This window comes from Giraffa tippelskirchi, chromosome 11 (assembly GCF_054371585.1).
Source record: "Giraffa tippelskirchi isolate mGirTip1 chromosome 11, T2T-mGirTip1v1.2.pri, whole genome shotgun sequence".
In the NCBI taxonomy this organism is placed as follows: domain Eukaryota; kingdom Metazoa; phylum Chordata; class Mammalia; order Artiodactyla; family Giraffidae; genus Giraffa; species Giraffa tippelskirchi.
In genome coordinates this window covers 76,604,322-76,616,468 of record NC_137285.1, presented here as the reverse complement: position 1 = coordinate 76,616,468, position 12,147 = coordinate 76,604,322, and the positions used below count along the sequence as shown (strand labels likewise).

Here is a 12,147-nt window from a genome sequence, read left to right as displayed (position 1 = left end):
TAGAGAACCTTGGTAATCTTTGAGTTTCCTGGGGAGTATGGTCACATGACCTGGCCCTGGCCAATCGGTGCGTTCCACCTCCCTGGCCACTGTGATTGGCTCCGGGCTGGGGCAGTGCCCAATCGGGGCCCAGGGCCGGGCCTCACGTTGGAAGCCAGGGGAAGACGAGCTCTCGTCCTGCTGGGGTAGGGGAAGGGGTGGGGCCGGGGGAGGTCAGGCTCCAGCAGTGGGAGGGGCTTGAGGTCCGCCTGCGGCAGTTGGTGACGTTCCTGCTCCCCTCAGGGCAGAGCCGCCGGCCTGAGAATGAGGGCGCTGCTGAGCCCAGGGGCTGGGATGGCCCGTTGCTGCTGTGGTCCCAGAGCTCCACCCGAGACCTGAGGGAAGCCGTCTGCCCGTGAGTCCTCTCCCGCTTGTCTGTCAGCTTGTTTGAAGCATGCTGGGTTTTCTGCCCAGCTGGCTAAGGGGAGTCCCTGGAAATGCAAGGGTGTGGGTTTTGGCAGACTTCAGGGAAGACATGCCAGATGAGCCTGGGAGACTCCAGCTTAAGCTGGATTCAGGAGATATCTCTTCGGGCCAGCTAGTAATTGTAGGATAAGCCTAATGAGTCTTCACAGGATGAAGAGAGTAACGTGCCAAGGTAGCAATTGATGTCCTCATTCGAGAGGATGAAGCTGGTGCTCAGAGAAGGGGGGAACTTGGCCACAGCAAGGAGGTGTGCACCCAGACAGAACCCCCCAGATCCGGCCATTGGAGCTCAGGGAGGCCACTGGTGTGGCTTGTCCCTGTGGCAGGGCCCGAGGCAGGCAGCCCACCCTGATTCCTGCGGGGGCCTGACTTGGGAAGTGCCATCTGGTAGCTTTGAGACTCACCAAACCAAATTGCACTGGAGAGAGGAGGGACACCTTCCTTCATCCACCCCCCACCCCCGCCGGATTCCCACATACCCTGACCCCTTTCTCTCGATTTCGGAGCCATTTCCAGAGTCCCGCTCATATGACCTCATTTGAAGTGCACTGTGGACGGGCTGCCATCTGCAGCTGCTACCACAGCAGCCAAGGGCTTTAGCTCCCGACTACCTCCCTTCCTTTGGAACTTGGGGGCCCTCTACTCCCCACTTGCACACCACAGACCTTTGCTGAGGATTGTGGGGACCCTCACTCAGTTTGCAGCACGTTGTAGCCATCCCTGTCCTCCCTTGAAACTCAGCTTGTGAGCTCCTTTGGAGCAGCGTGGCCCACCTGGCTGCAACGGAAGAGACACAGCTGACAGTGAAACAACAGCTTAGATCTGAGAGCCGGAAAGCTCTGTCAAAAGGGACCTCCCTCTTCACACCGTAGAGGCTGTAGGAGCCGCCAGGCTTTCGGAACCAGTGCTGGGGCCAAAATGACTCCACAGCTGTTTTCCTTCCTGGGGAGGGTTCTGGCTCGAGCGGGAATGGCTCAAGTCTCCTAAGGTTCTGAAAGCCCACTGTGTGCAGATTCACGGTACACAGAGAGGAAAAGGTGGAGTCCTAGCCTGGAGGTGGTCACAGCTCACGGATGAGCCAGGCAGGCAGGCAGGCAGGGCATGAGAACACCTGAGCTGCCTTCATGAGTGAATGGTGTGGGGGCAGAGGAAGAGAAGCCGGTCTGCTCCCTCGTGTGGTGCCCAGGGCAGGTTGTCCCCAGAGGAAACCCTTACGACGGTGAGGACTATCACTGCTGTTTCCCAAGGGGTTCCGTCGGTGCGTGTCTTCCCCGGAGCGGTCAGGCCGTCTCTCAAGTACACTGGCCATGGGCATTGCCTCTCCTTGGAACTTCCCATGTGTTTCTCTTTTTTATGGAACAGTGATTTTCTAGAGTGGTTCTGGGCCACAAGGATGTTGGGTCATTTTCTAGCCTTCTGTCATGAAGAACGCTTTCCTGGGCATGGGGGTGGTTTGTTGTTCCAGCTCCCTTTCTTGGCTTCTTTTGGGAGCTGGTGCAACAAGAGGAGCTCAGCCTCTGCCTTCTGGCTGAGATGTCACCCTTCAAACAGCAATGCCTGCCTGGAGATAATGATGGCAGTTGCCAAAAGGGCTTCGTTTGGCACATGGTATCTTGAAAGGACGTACACCGTCCTTTCAGCTATCAAAGGCTAGTTCAAATGACATAAAAATGAGAACTCTCCAATGGAGTCTTACAGTAGGTGGAGAGTCCGAAAAACACTCCTTCAGTCATTTCGCTGAGAGTCACTGATTGGGGACACCAAGAATATAGGAAGGAATGCAGAAAGAAAAGATGAAATTGTGTTCAGGATCGGGGGGAGGGATGAACAGGGCGTGCTTGCCTTGAATCCAGGCTTTGTTGGGGGGTGGGGCATAAAGATGGAACGGGTCTGAAACTACAAAGTGGTGATGGTAACACAGTATCACCAGAGTTACACAACAGTGTTCCCAGATTGCAACAATGATGAAAAAGTTTACTAATCCCAACTTAACCAACAAAAATACAGGAAACCATACAAAAAATAAAACATCACCAGAAAGGTGGAAACAAACCACATGCAAAGCAGTTCAGGGGAAAGGAACTCCATGTCCCCTGGGGGCAGACCGAGTTGCCGGCATCCACGGTGAGCAGACAGGGATGGAGGCTGCAGAGCCGACCGCTCCCCTGGACGTGGTGTTTCCGGTAAGGGCTCTGGGTCTCTGTCCAGAGCGGGGGCTCTTTCTCCCTGCAGGGCTGGGTGAGTCATCGTGGGCGTCTGGGTGTTGCGCGGGAGCCAGGGCAGGCTCTCCCTGCCGAGGCGGTGACTCTTCCTCTGCCTCGGGTTCTCTTGCCAAAGCCCGAGCAGGTAGAGGTGCACGTGGAGGTGGAGGTTCTCGCTGAGGGGGTGGGACATCAGTGCCTGGGGCTGGGGGTCCTGCAGGCACGGAGATCCGATCTGCCCGGTGTGCTGGCCAGTACCCAGCTGGCCTGGTGTCTCTGCGAGGGCAAGTCTCGCTTCTCCATCTGCCCTCGGTGGATCCCTGGGTCCTGCACCTGGAGCCACCACCTGTGTGGGGACAGGTCTGGGAAGTGGAGCCTGGTTCCAGTTGGAGGCCAGTGCTAGAGCTGGGGGAGAAGCAAAGTTTGCCCACAGGCCAGCCTTGGCATGTGCGTACCCCGGGACAGAAACCTTCCAAGAGGTTCCCAAAGAATACCCAGCGTCAGATGTCTTTTGGGACTGAAGTGTGCAAGATGGGGGGCGGGGGGTGTGAGGCCAGCGCTTGCTGCAGGCCCAGCAGCAGCTTTCGAGGACTCGTCCCTGTGTAGCTCAGCACCCCTCCCCACACACTCCCGTGCACCAGCCCCAGCGTCCTCACCTCTGTGCTGTGGCGTGCTGGGCTCCAGGTCCTCCTGGTGCCTCAGAGGCCGGGGTTCTCTGGACTCTGGGTCGGAGCCGGGTGTGCTGAGCTCCGTGGAAGCCTCAGATTGGGCCGCCGGCTGTATCCTGGGCGGTGTCTCGGCAGCAGGCCTTCCCCACCTCCGCGTCTCCCCCGGTGGGGCTGATGCCTCCGTGGGCACGCTGACCTGGAGCCTGCACTGGGCCTCACGGGCGGGCGGGTGGTGCTCCGACCCCTCCCTCTGGGAGCTGGATGGGGTGTCCCCATCCTCGGCCTCATCACGTGGGAAGCTCTGCAACGACAGTGACCGTCAGCCAGCCATGCTGGGAGTTTTCCGAGCTGGGCCTGGCCAGTGGAGCCGCTGCTTCTGCCTGCTCGAACTTCTCTTCCCAGAAGGGTCAGAGACGTGTGTCTGCTCAGATCCCCACCCGGGAGGAAAGAGACCCATCTGAGGGTGTGAGGTCAGCCTGGCCGGTCGGCGCTGCCCACACTCTCCCCATCCCGCCCAGCCTGCTCTCCCCTGGGGTGTGGGCACAACTTGTCCACAGGCTTCTGACCCCACATCCGCCTGGGCTTCCTTGAGGGAGACACAGCCCGAGAAACCCGCATCCCCACACACAGGCAAAGGACCCGGTGTTTCCGGGTGGCATGGGAGAGGTGGCCTGGCCCGGCCTGGGGCTCCCCGTGTTACCTTTCTGTTTCTCCGGGCAAAGGGCCAGAGGCCTCTCGGGGGTGTCCTGAGCCAACGTCGACAGGGTGCCCACGCACACTGCCTGTGAGCTCTCCTGAGGCCCCGGCCTCTGGGCAGGGGCAAACAGCAGAACATCTTGGCAGCAAGTGATCTGGCTGGGGGCTCCTCTCCGCTCTGGAGGCCTGGATACCCGGATTGCGGGTTCTGTTGGGTTCTGTTGCCGGCAGGTGACATCATTTCCTGGGGTTCGTGCTGAGGTCCCTTCCTCAAAACTTCCCAAGGGAATCTCTGGGTTTCTGACTGCTCGACCACCCCCCTTAGGCCATGTGCAGGCACAATGACACCCACACGGCCCAGCCCACAGCCCTGGGGAGGCCTGGGTTCAGCCAGGGCCTGAGCTCCGAGGACCATGCTGCTCTCAGACCAGGCTCCTTCTTCTCATAAGTGGTGTGGCCCTGGACAAGCATATGCCCCTCAGGGTTGCCCCAGTCTCTCCATCTGCAGAGTGGGGGTCATTCTCCCATCTGCTTCCTAGGTCTGTCGGCCTACGAGCAGCTCCATGCCTTTCCACCTGGGGCCGATATCACGTGGAGCTCGTGCGCTGAGACTTCAGAAAGAAAGATTCCATCCAGGGCTGACACAGCACAGAATGGGGCAGAACGAGGCCTGGATGCGCCGTGGAACCCAGGAAAAGGCACTCCCCCTCCTGACTGTTTTGAGACCCCGCATCCAAGTTGGAGGACCGAAAGGAAGACTCGAAGGTCTCCCTCTCTTATAGAAAAGAGTAGCCAACTTTCTGGTCCTCTGTTTCCATTGAGATTCTGTTCAAGGGTCCCAGCTCGGCTTCTGCGGGTGGCTGAGCTTCTAATGGCTCCCTGCGTTCTTGTCTTTTCCTCTCCAAACCTTCCGTCCTTTTCCCCCTTCTGGGGTGGAAGGGCGCTGTCATTGCTTCTACCTTCGAGACAGATTGAGGAATAGTCTGGACCATCGACTCCTTTCCTCTCTTTGGTTCCGTGTCTCTCTCTGGCTGTGTCCCTCTCTTTTCCTTTCTCAATTCCGTCTGTGTCTTCCTCTTTCTCTCTCGTGTGTGGATGGATGGATGGATGCTAGGGATGCACATGTATATGATTAGATGAGGGTTATGTTTTAGGGATAGGTTAGAGGGAGAGAAAGGCTTTAGGTCAGAGTTGGTCATGGGGGAAGGGTCAAGGGTGGTGGTGGTGTTTCTTGGAATCTGAGTGCTGTGCATTCTTCGTCTCTTTCCATATGAACCCCTTCTCAGATACACCACTTGCAAGGAGTCTCTCGTGTTCCGTTTCCTATCTTTTGCATTTGTGAATGCTTAGCCTCTCTGTTGTGAATAGGTTCCATTGGATGGAAACCCAGTGGTGTACTTCGTTTACCTCTTTCCCTTACTTGAAGAGACCCATTTCGACCTCCGCCCAGCAAATGGCAAGGAGACTCTGATGTTAAGGAGCCTTTGACCTACGCTTCTTTCTAGCTATCTCATGACATCAGTCTTTAGGGTGAGGTTTTTCCCCGATATTGAGGTGGTATGAGATCAAACCCAATAGCGTTCTTCAGATGTAGCTGTCTGGTTTTCCCATGGACATTGATTGAAGAGGCTTTCTTGTTCCCATTTGGATATTCTCACCGTCTGTGTCAGAGATGAGTTGACCATGGATGCTGGGGTTTGTTTCTGGACCCTCAACTTTATTCCATCGATCTGGATCTGTGTGTGTTGTTGTATTCCCAATAGCATACTGTCCTGCTGCTGCTGCTGCGGCTAAGTCACTTCAGTCGTGTCTGACTCTGCAAGACCCCATGGCCTGTAGCCTACCAGGCTCCTCCGTCCAGGACATTTTCCAGGCAAGAGTACTGGAGTGGGTCGCCATTGCCTTCTCCGATACTCTCCTGAGGATCCTAGTTTGGTCGTCTAATTTCCTTTCACACAACCTTGGATGTCCGTATCGGGGCTTTTTCGTCGGATTGTATTGACAATGTAGGCTCTTTTCTGTTTCCGTACCCCTTTTGCAATTCTTTGTTCGGTGCGAAAATGCATTGGCATTTTGGGAGGAATAGCATGGAAGCTGTGGATTGCCATGTGGGGCTGTGACATGATTTTCCCAGTAGGAATTCTTTCAAGCCCTGAGCACAGCTTCTCTTTCCAGTGATTGGTGTGGGCTTGATCTTCCTCCTTCCATCTCTCGCCGTTTTGTGAGAACAGGTCCATCCTTCCCTTCTGGGGTAGATGGACTCGTGGATATCACTTCAGTGAATGGCATTGTCAGTGGGGGTGATAATTCCCTTCTCATTGGAAGACTTTGCTGTGAGTATTAGAAATGCAAGTGACTTCTCTTCCCCTTCCTCCCTGTCCATGTCTCAGAGCCACCGGGAAACAGAGGCCTCATCCACGGTCACACAGGCCTGAGGGGGTGCAACTAGACTGTTGTTTCTTCAGGCCCTCAGTGCTGGACATCATCCGGGATACTCTGTGTGTGTCTTCCTCCGTCTGGTGTCCCTTCATACCTTTCCCTAGTTTTCACAGGCTTGTTGTGTTGGCGTTCTTTGTCTGTTTGGAGACACATCCTTGATAAGCTTTGTGTTTCCACTCATTCGTCTCGCGATGTATGACCTGTCTTTTGCTTTTGTAATGAGGTCTTTCCCACAGTAGATATCTTTGATTTTGCAAAGTCCACTGTATTCTCTGGGTTTTTTTTGTGGACTGCCTTTTAGTTTTGTGTGTGAAGACTCAAAGCACGTGTCCGGTTTCTGCTCATTGTTCTTCTAGATTTGTGACAAGTTTTCATGGAAAGTTTGTCTAGGGATAACTGGAAGTGAACTCGGTGTAAGGTGTCAAGTCTCCATCTCCATTCATGTCATCCCCTGCAGTTTCCAATTCCCTGTTCCTGAGTGGTTTTGGAGATCTTGTGGGAAGGTTGGTTGCATTGGAGTTTGCATTTCCACCTTGATTCGATTCACACTGTTCTGCCCTCAGGGACACTGTCAAGGGGGAGTGAGGAGCAGCCTGCACTTCCAGCAGTGACCACACGGTGGGGCGAGTGCTGCTCTCCCCTCTGGGAGCCCCAGGCCACAGGCATCCCAGTGAGGAGCCAGCTCTGTGCTCAGCTGAAAGGAGTTAGTCTCTCAGGAGCCTCGGAGCCCTTGCCTTTGGATCACCCAGGGTGGGCATTTACTGGGACAGAAAAAATTGCCCTGAATTCCATGGACGGAAGAGCCTGGCTGTGTAGAGTTGGTGAGTTGCCGTGAATCAGACACAACTGAGGACACAAAAATTCAATAGATTAAAACACATTTTGGGGGTGGGGGGGAGTGAAAGTGGGTGATGTGGGTTTTTTTGTCTTATATAATAGCCAAGGGAAATCTAGTTTAAACCTAAATTCACATAGATGGGAAAGGTATAGCTCTCCGTCACCCTATTTAAAAAAAAAAAAAAACTACTAAACTTTTCTGAAAGTTTATTTAGTAGCTTCCTTGAGCAGTTTATTGTGGAGCATTTTTTTTTTCTGTGACATTGGCCTCATTAAAAATTATGGTTTGCCTTTAGTGGATAATTTTGTTCATTGGTTTCTTAGAGAACCTTGGTAATCTTTGAGTTTCCTGGGGAGTATGGTCACATGACCTGGCCCTGGCCAATCGGTGCGTTCCACCTCCCTGGCCACTGTGATTGGCTCCGGGCTGGGGCAGTGCCCAATCGGGGCCCAGGGCCGGGCCTCACGTTGGAAGCCAGGGGAAGACGAGCTCTCGTCCTGCTGGGGTAGGGGAAGGGGTGGGGCCGGGGGAGGTCAGGCTCCAGCAGTGGGAGGGGCTTGAGGTCCGCCTGCGGCAGTTGGTGACGTTCCTGCTCCCCTCAGGGCAGAGCCGCCGGCCTGAGAATGAGGGCGCTGCTGAGCCCAGGGGCTGGGATGGCCCGTTGCTGCTGTGGTCCCAGAGCTCCACCCGAGACCTGAGGGAAGCCGTCTGCCCGTGAGTCCTCTCCCGCTTGTCTGTCAGCTTGTTTGAAGCATGCTGGGTTTTCTGCCCAGCTGGCTAAGGGGAGTCCCTGGAAATGCAAGGGTGTGGGTTTTGGCAGACTTCAGGGAAGACATGCCAGATGAGCCTGGGAGACTCCAGCTTAAGCTGGATTCAGGAGATATCTCTTCGGGCCAGCTAGTAATTGTAGGATAAGCCTAATGAGTCTTCACAGGATGAAGAGAGTAACGTGCCAAGGTAGCAATTGATGTCCTCATTCGAGAGGATGAAGCTGGTGCTCAGAGAAGGGGGGAACTTGGCCACAGCAAGGAGGTGTGCACCCAGACAGAACCCCCCAGATCCGGCCATTGGAGCTCAGGGAGGCCACTGGTGTGGCTTGTCCCTGTGGCAGGGCCCGAGGCAGGCAGCCCACCCTGATTCCTGCGGGGGCCTGACTTGGGAAGTGCCATCTGGTAGCTTTGAGACTCACCAAACCAAATTGCACTGGAGAGAGGAGGGACACCTTCCTTCATCCACCCCCCACCCCCGCCGGATTCCCACATACCCTGACCCCTTTCTCTCGATTTCGGAGCCATTTCCAGAGTCCCGCTCATATGACCTCATTTGAAGTGCACTGTGGACGGGCTGCCATCTGCAGCTGCTACCACAGCAGCCAAGGGCTTTAGCTCCCGACTACCTCCCTTCCTTTGGAACTTGGGGGCCCTCTACTCCCCACTTGCACACCACAGACCTTTGCTGAGGATTGTGGGGACCCTCACTCAGTTTGCAGCACGTTGTAGCCATCCCTGTCCTCCCTTGAAACTCAGCTTGTGAGCTCCTTTGGAGCAGCGTGGCCCACCTGGCTGCAACGGAAGAGACACAGCTGACAGTGAAACAACAGCTTAGATCTGAGAGCCGGAAAGCTCTGTCAAAAGGGACCTCCCTCTTCACACCGTAGAGGCTGTAGGAGCCGCCAGGCTTTCGGAACCAGTGCTGGGGCCAAAATGACTCCACAGCTGTTTTCCTTCCTGGGGAGGGTTCTGGCTCGAGCGGGAATGGCTCAAGTCTCCTAAGGTTCTGAAAGCCCACTGTGTGCAGATTCACGGTACACAGAGAGGAAAAGGTGGAGTCCTAGCCTGGAGGTGGTCACAGCTCACGGATGAGCCAGGCAGGCAGGCAGGCAGGGCATGAGAACACCTGAGCTGCCTTCATGAGTGAATGGTGTGGGGGCAGAGGAAGAGAAGCCGGTCTGCTCCCTCGTGTGGTGCCCAGGGCAGGTTGTCCCCAGAGGAAACCCTTACGACGGTGAGGACTATCACTGCTGTTTCCCAAGGGGTTCCGTCGGTGCGTGTCTTCCCCGGAGCGGTCAGGCCGTCTCTCAAGTACACTGGCCATGGGCATTGCCTCTCCTTGGAACTTCCCATGTGTTTCTCTTTTTTATGGAACAGTGATTTTCTAGAGTGGTTCTGGGCCACAAGGATGTTGGGTCATTTTCTAGCCTTCTGTCATGAAGAACGCTTTCCTGGGCATGGGGGTGGTTTGTTGTTCCAGCTCCCTTTCTTGGCTTCTTTTGGGAGCTGGTGCAACAAGAGGAGCTCAGCCTCTGCCTTCTGGCTGAGATGTCACCCTTCAAACAGCAATGCCTGCCTGGAGATAATGATGGCAGTTGCCAAAAGGGCTTCGTTTGGCACATGGTATCTTGAAAGGACGTACACCGTCCTTTCAGCTATCAAAGGCTAGTTCAAATGACATAAAAATGAGAACTCTCCAATGGAGTCTTACAGTAGGTGGAGAGTCCGAAAAACACTCCTTCAGTCATTTCGCTGAGAGTCACTGATTGGGGACACCAAGAATATAGGAAGGAATGCAGAAAGAAAAGATGAAATTGTGTTCAGGATCGGGGGGAGGGATGAACAGGGCGTGCTTGCCTTGAATCCAGGCTTTGTTGGGGGGTGGGGCATAAAGATGGAACGGGTCTGAAACTACAAAGTGGTGATGGTAACACAGTATCACCAGAGTTACACAACAGTGTTCCCAGATTGCAACAATGATGAAAAAGTTTACTAATCCCAACTTAACCAACAAAAATACAGGAAACCATACAAAAAATAAAACATCACCAGAAAGGTGGAAACAAACCACATGCAAAGCAGTTCAGGGGAAAGGAACTCCATGTCCCCTGGGGGCAGACCGAGTTGCCGGCATCCACGGTGAGCAGACAGGGATGGAGGCTGCAGAGCCGACCGCTCCCCTGGACGTGGTGTTTCCGGTAAGGGCTCTGGGTCTCTGTCCAGAGCGGGGGCTCTTTCTCCCTGCAGGGCTGGGTGAGTCATCGTGGGCGTCTGGGTGTTGCACGGGAGCCAGGGCAGGCTCTCCCTGCCGAGGCGGTGACTCTTCCTCTGCCTCGGGTTCTCTTGCCAAAGCCCGAGCAGGTAGAGGTGCACGTGGAGGTGGAGGTTCTCGCTGAGGGGGTGGGACATCAGTGCCTGGGGCTGGGGGTCCTGCAGGCACGGAGATCCGATCTGCCCGGTGTGCTGGCCAGTACCCAGCTGGCCTGGTGTCTCTGCGAGGGCAAGTCTCGCTTCTCCATCTGCCCTCGGTGGATCCCTGGGTCCTGCACCTGGAGCCACCACCTGTGTGGGGACAGGTCTGGGAAGTGGAGCCTGGTTCCAGTTGGAGGCCAGTGCTAGAGCTGGGGGAGAAGCAAAGTTTGCCCACAGGCCAGCCTTGGCATGTGCGTACCCCGGGACAGAAACCTTCCAAGAGGTTCCCAAAGAATACCCAGCGTCAGATGTCTTTTGGGACTGAAGTGTGCAAGATGGGGGGCGGGGGGTGTGAGGCCAGCGCTTGCTGCAGGCCCAGCAGCAGCTTTCGAGGACTCGTCCCTGTGTAGCTCAGCACCCCTCCCCACACACTCCCGTGCACCAGCCCCAGCGTCCTCACCTCTGTGCTGTGGCGTGCTGGGCTCCAGGTCCTCCTGGTGCCTCAGAGGCCGGGGTTCTCTGGACTCTGGGTCGGAGCCGGGTGTGCTGAGCTCCGTGGAAGCCTCAGACTGGGCCGCCGGCTGTATCCTGGGCGGTGTCTCGGCAGCAGGCCTTCCCCACCTCCGCGTCTCCCCCGGTGGGGCTGATGCCTCCGTGGGCACGCTGACCTGGAGCCTGCACTGGGCCTCACGGGCGGGCGGGTGGTGCTCCGACCCCTCCCTCTGGGAGCTGGATGGGGTGTCCCCGTCCTCGGCCTCATCACGTGGGAAGCTCTGCAACGACAGTGACCGTCAGCCAGCCATGCTGGGAGTTTTCCGAGCTGGGCCTGGCCAGTGGAGCCGCTGCTTCTGCCTGCTCGAACTTCTCTTCCCAGAAGGGTCAGAGACGTGTGTCTGCTCAGATCCCCACCCGGGAGGAAAGAGACCCATCTGAGGGTGTGAGGTCAGCCTGGCCGGTCGGCGCTGCCCACACTCTCCCCATCCCGCCCAGCCTGCTCTCCCCTGGGGTGTGGGCACAACTTGTCCACAGGCTTCTGACCCCACATCCGCCTGGGCTTCCTTGAGGGAGACACAGCCCGAGAAACCCGCATCCCCACACACAGGCAAAGGACCCGGTGTTTCCGGGTGGCATGGGAGAGGTGGCCTGGCCCGGCCTGGGGCTCCCCGTGTTACCTTTCTGTTTCTCCGGGCAAAGGGCCAGAGGCCTCTCGGGGGTGTCCTGAGCCAACGTCGACAGGGTGCCCACGCACACTGCCTGTGAGCTCTCCTGAGGCCCCGGCCTCTGGGCAGGGGCAAACAGCAGAACATCTTGGCAGCAAGTGATCTGGCTGGGGGCTCCTCTCCGCTCTGGAGGCCTGGATACCCGGATTGCGGGTTCTGTTGGGTTCTGTTGCCGGCAGGTGACATCATTTCCTGGGGTTCGTGCTGAGGTCCCTTCCTCAAAACTTCCCAAGGGAATCTCTGGGTTTCTGACTGCTCGACCACCCCCCTTAGGCCATGTGCAGGCACAATGACACCCACACGGCCCAGCCCACAGCCCTGGGGAGGCCTGGGTTCAGCCAGGGCCTGAGCTCCGAGGACCATGCTGCTCTCAGACCAGGCTCCTTCTTCTCATAAGTGGTGTGGCCCTGGACAAGCATATGCCCCTCAGGGTTGCCC

The 12,147-nt window shown here is 56.5% G+C and overlaps 2 protein-coding genes across 2 annotated transcripts in view; one reads left to right on the top strand and one right to left on the bottom strand.

Moving 5' to 3' along the window:
• LOC145527545 (uncharacterized) overlaps positions 1-12,147 on the top strand; it is a 124,072-nt gene that overhangs the window by 75,819 nt on the left and 36,106 nt on the right. Inside the window, exons 10-13 of the mRNA XM_081545645.1 lie at positions 283-394; positions 4,570-4,795; positions 7,033-7,290; positions 7,910-8,021. The gene's annotated coding sequence lies outside the window, so the exon portion shown is untranslated. The remainder of the gene's footprint in view (positions 1-282; positions 395-4,569; positions 4,796-7,032; positions 7,291-7,909; positions 8,022-12,147) is intronic.
• Positions 7,909-12,128, bottom strand: LOC145527466 (uncharacterized). The gene is made up of 3 exons (XM_081545528.1): positions 11,662-12,128; positions 10,950-11,262; positions 7,909-10,698 (listed from the first exon to the last, which is right to left on the bottom strand). Exons 1-3 carry the CDS (start codon positions 12,070-12,072, stop codon positions 10,070-10,072), a joined length of 1,353 nt encoding a protein of 450 aa, XP_081401654.1. The 5' UTR covers positions 12,073-12,128; the 3' UTR covers positions 7,909-10,069.

Coding starts and splice junctions, on each gene's coding strand:
- LOC145527466 (XM_081545528.1), bottom strand. CDS start 12,072: ATGGTCCTCGGAGCTCAGGCCCTGGCTGAACCCAGGCCTCCCCAGGGC. Junction 11,263..11,661: donor TTGCCCGGAGAAACAGAAAG/GTAACACGGGGA, acceptor CTGTCGTTGCAG/AGCTTCCCACGTGATGAGGC. Junction 10,699..10,949: donor CAGCACGCCACAGCACAGAG/GTGAGGACGCTG, acceptor CTTCTCCCCCAG/CTCTAGCACTGGCCTCCAAC.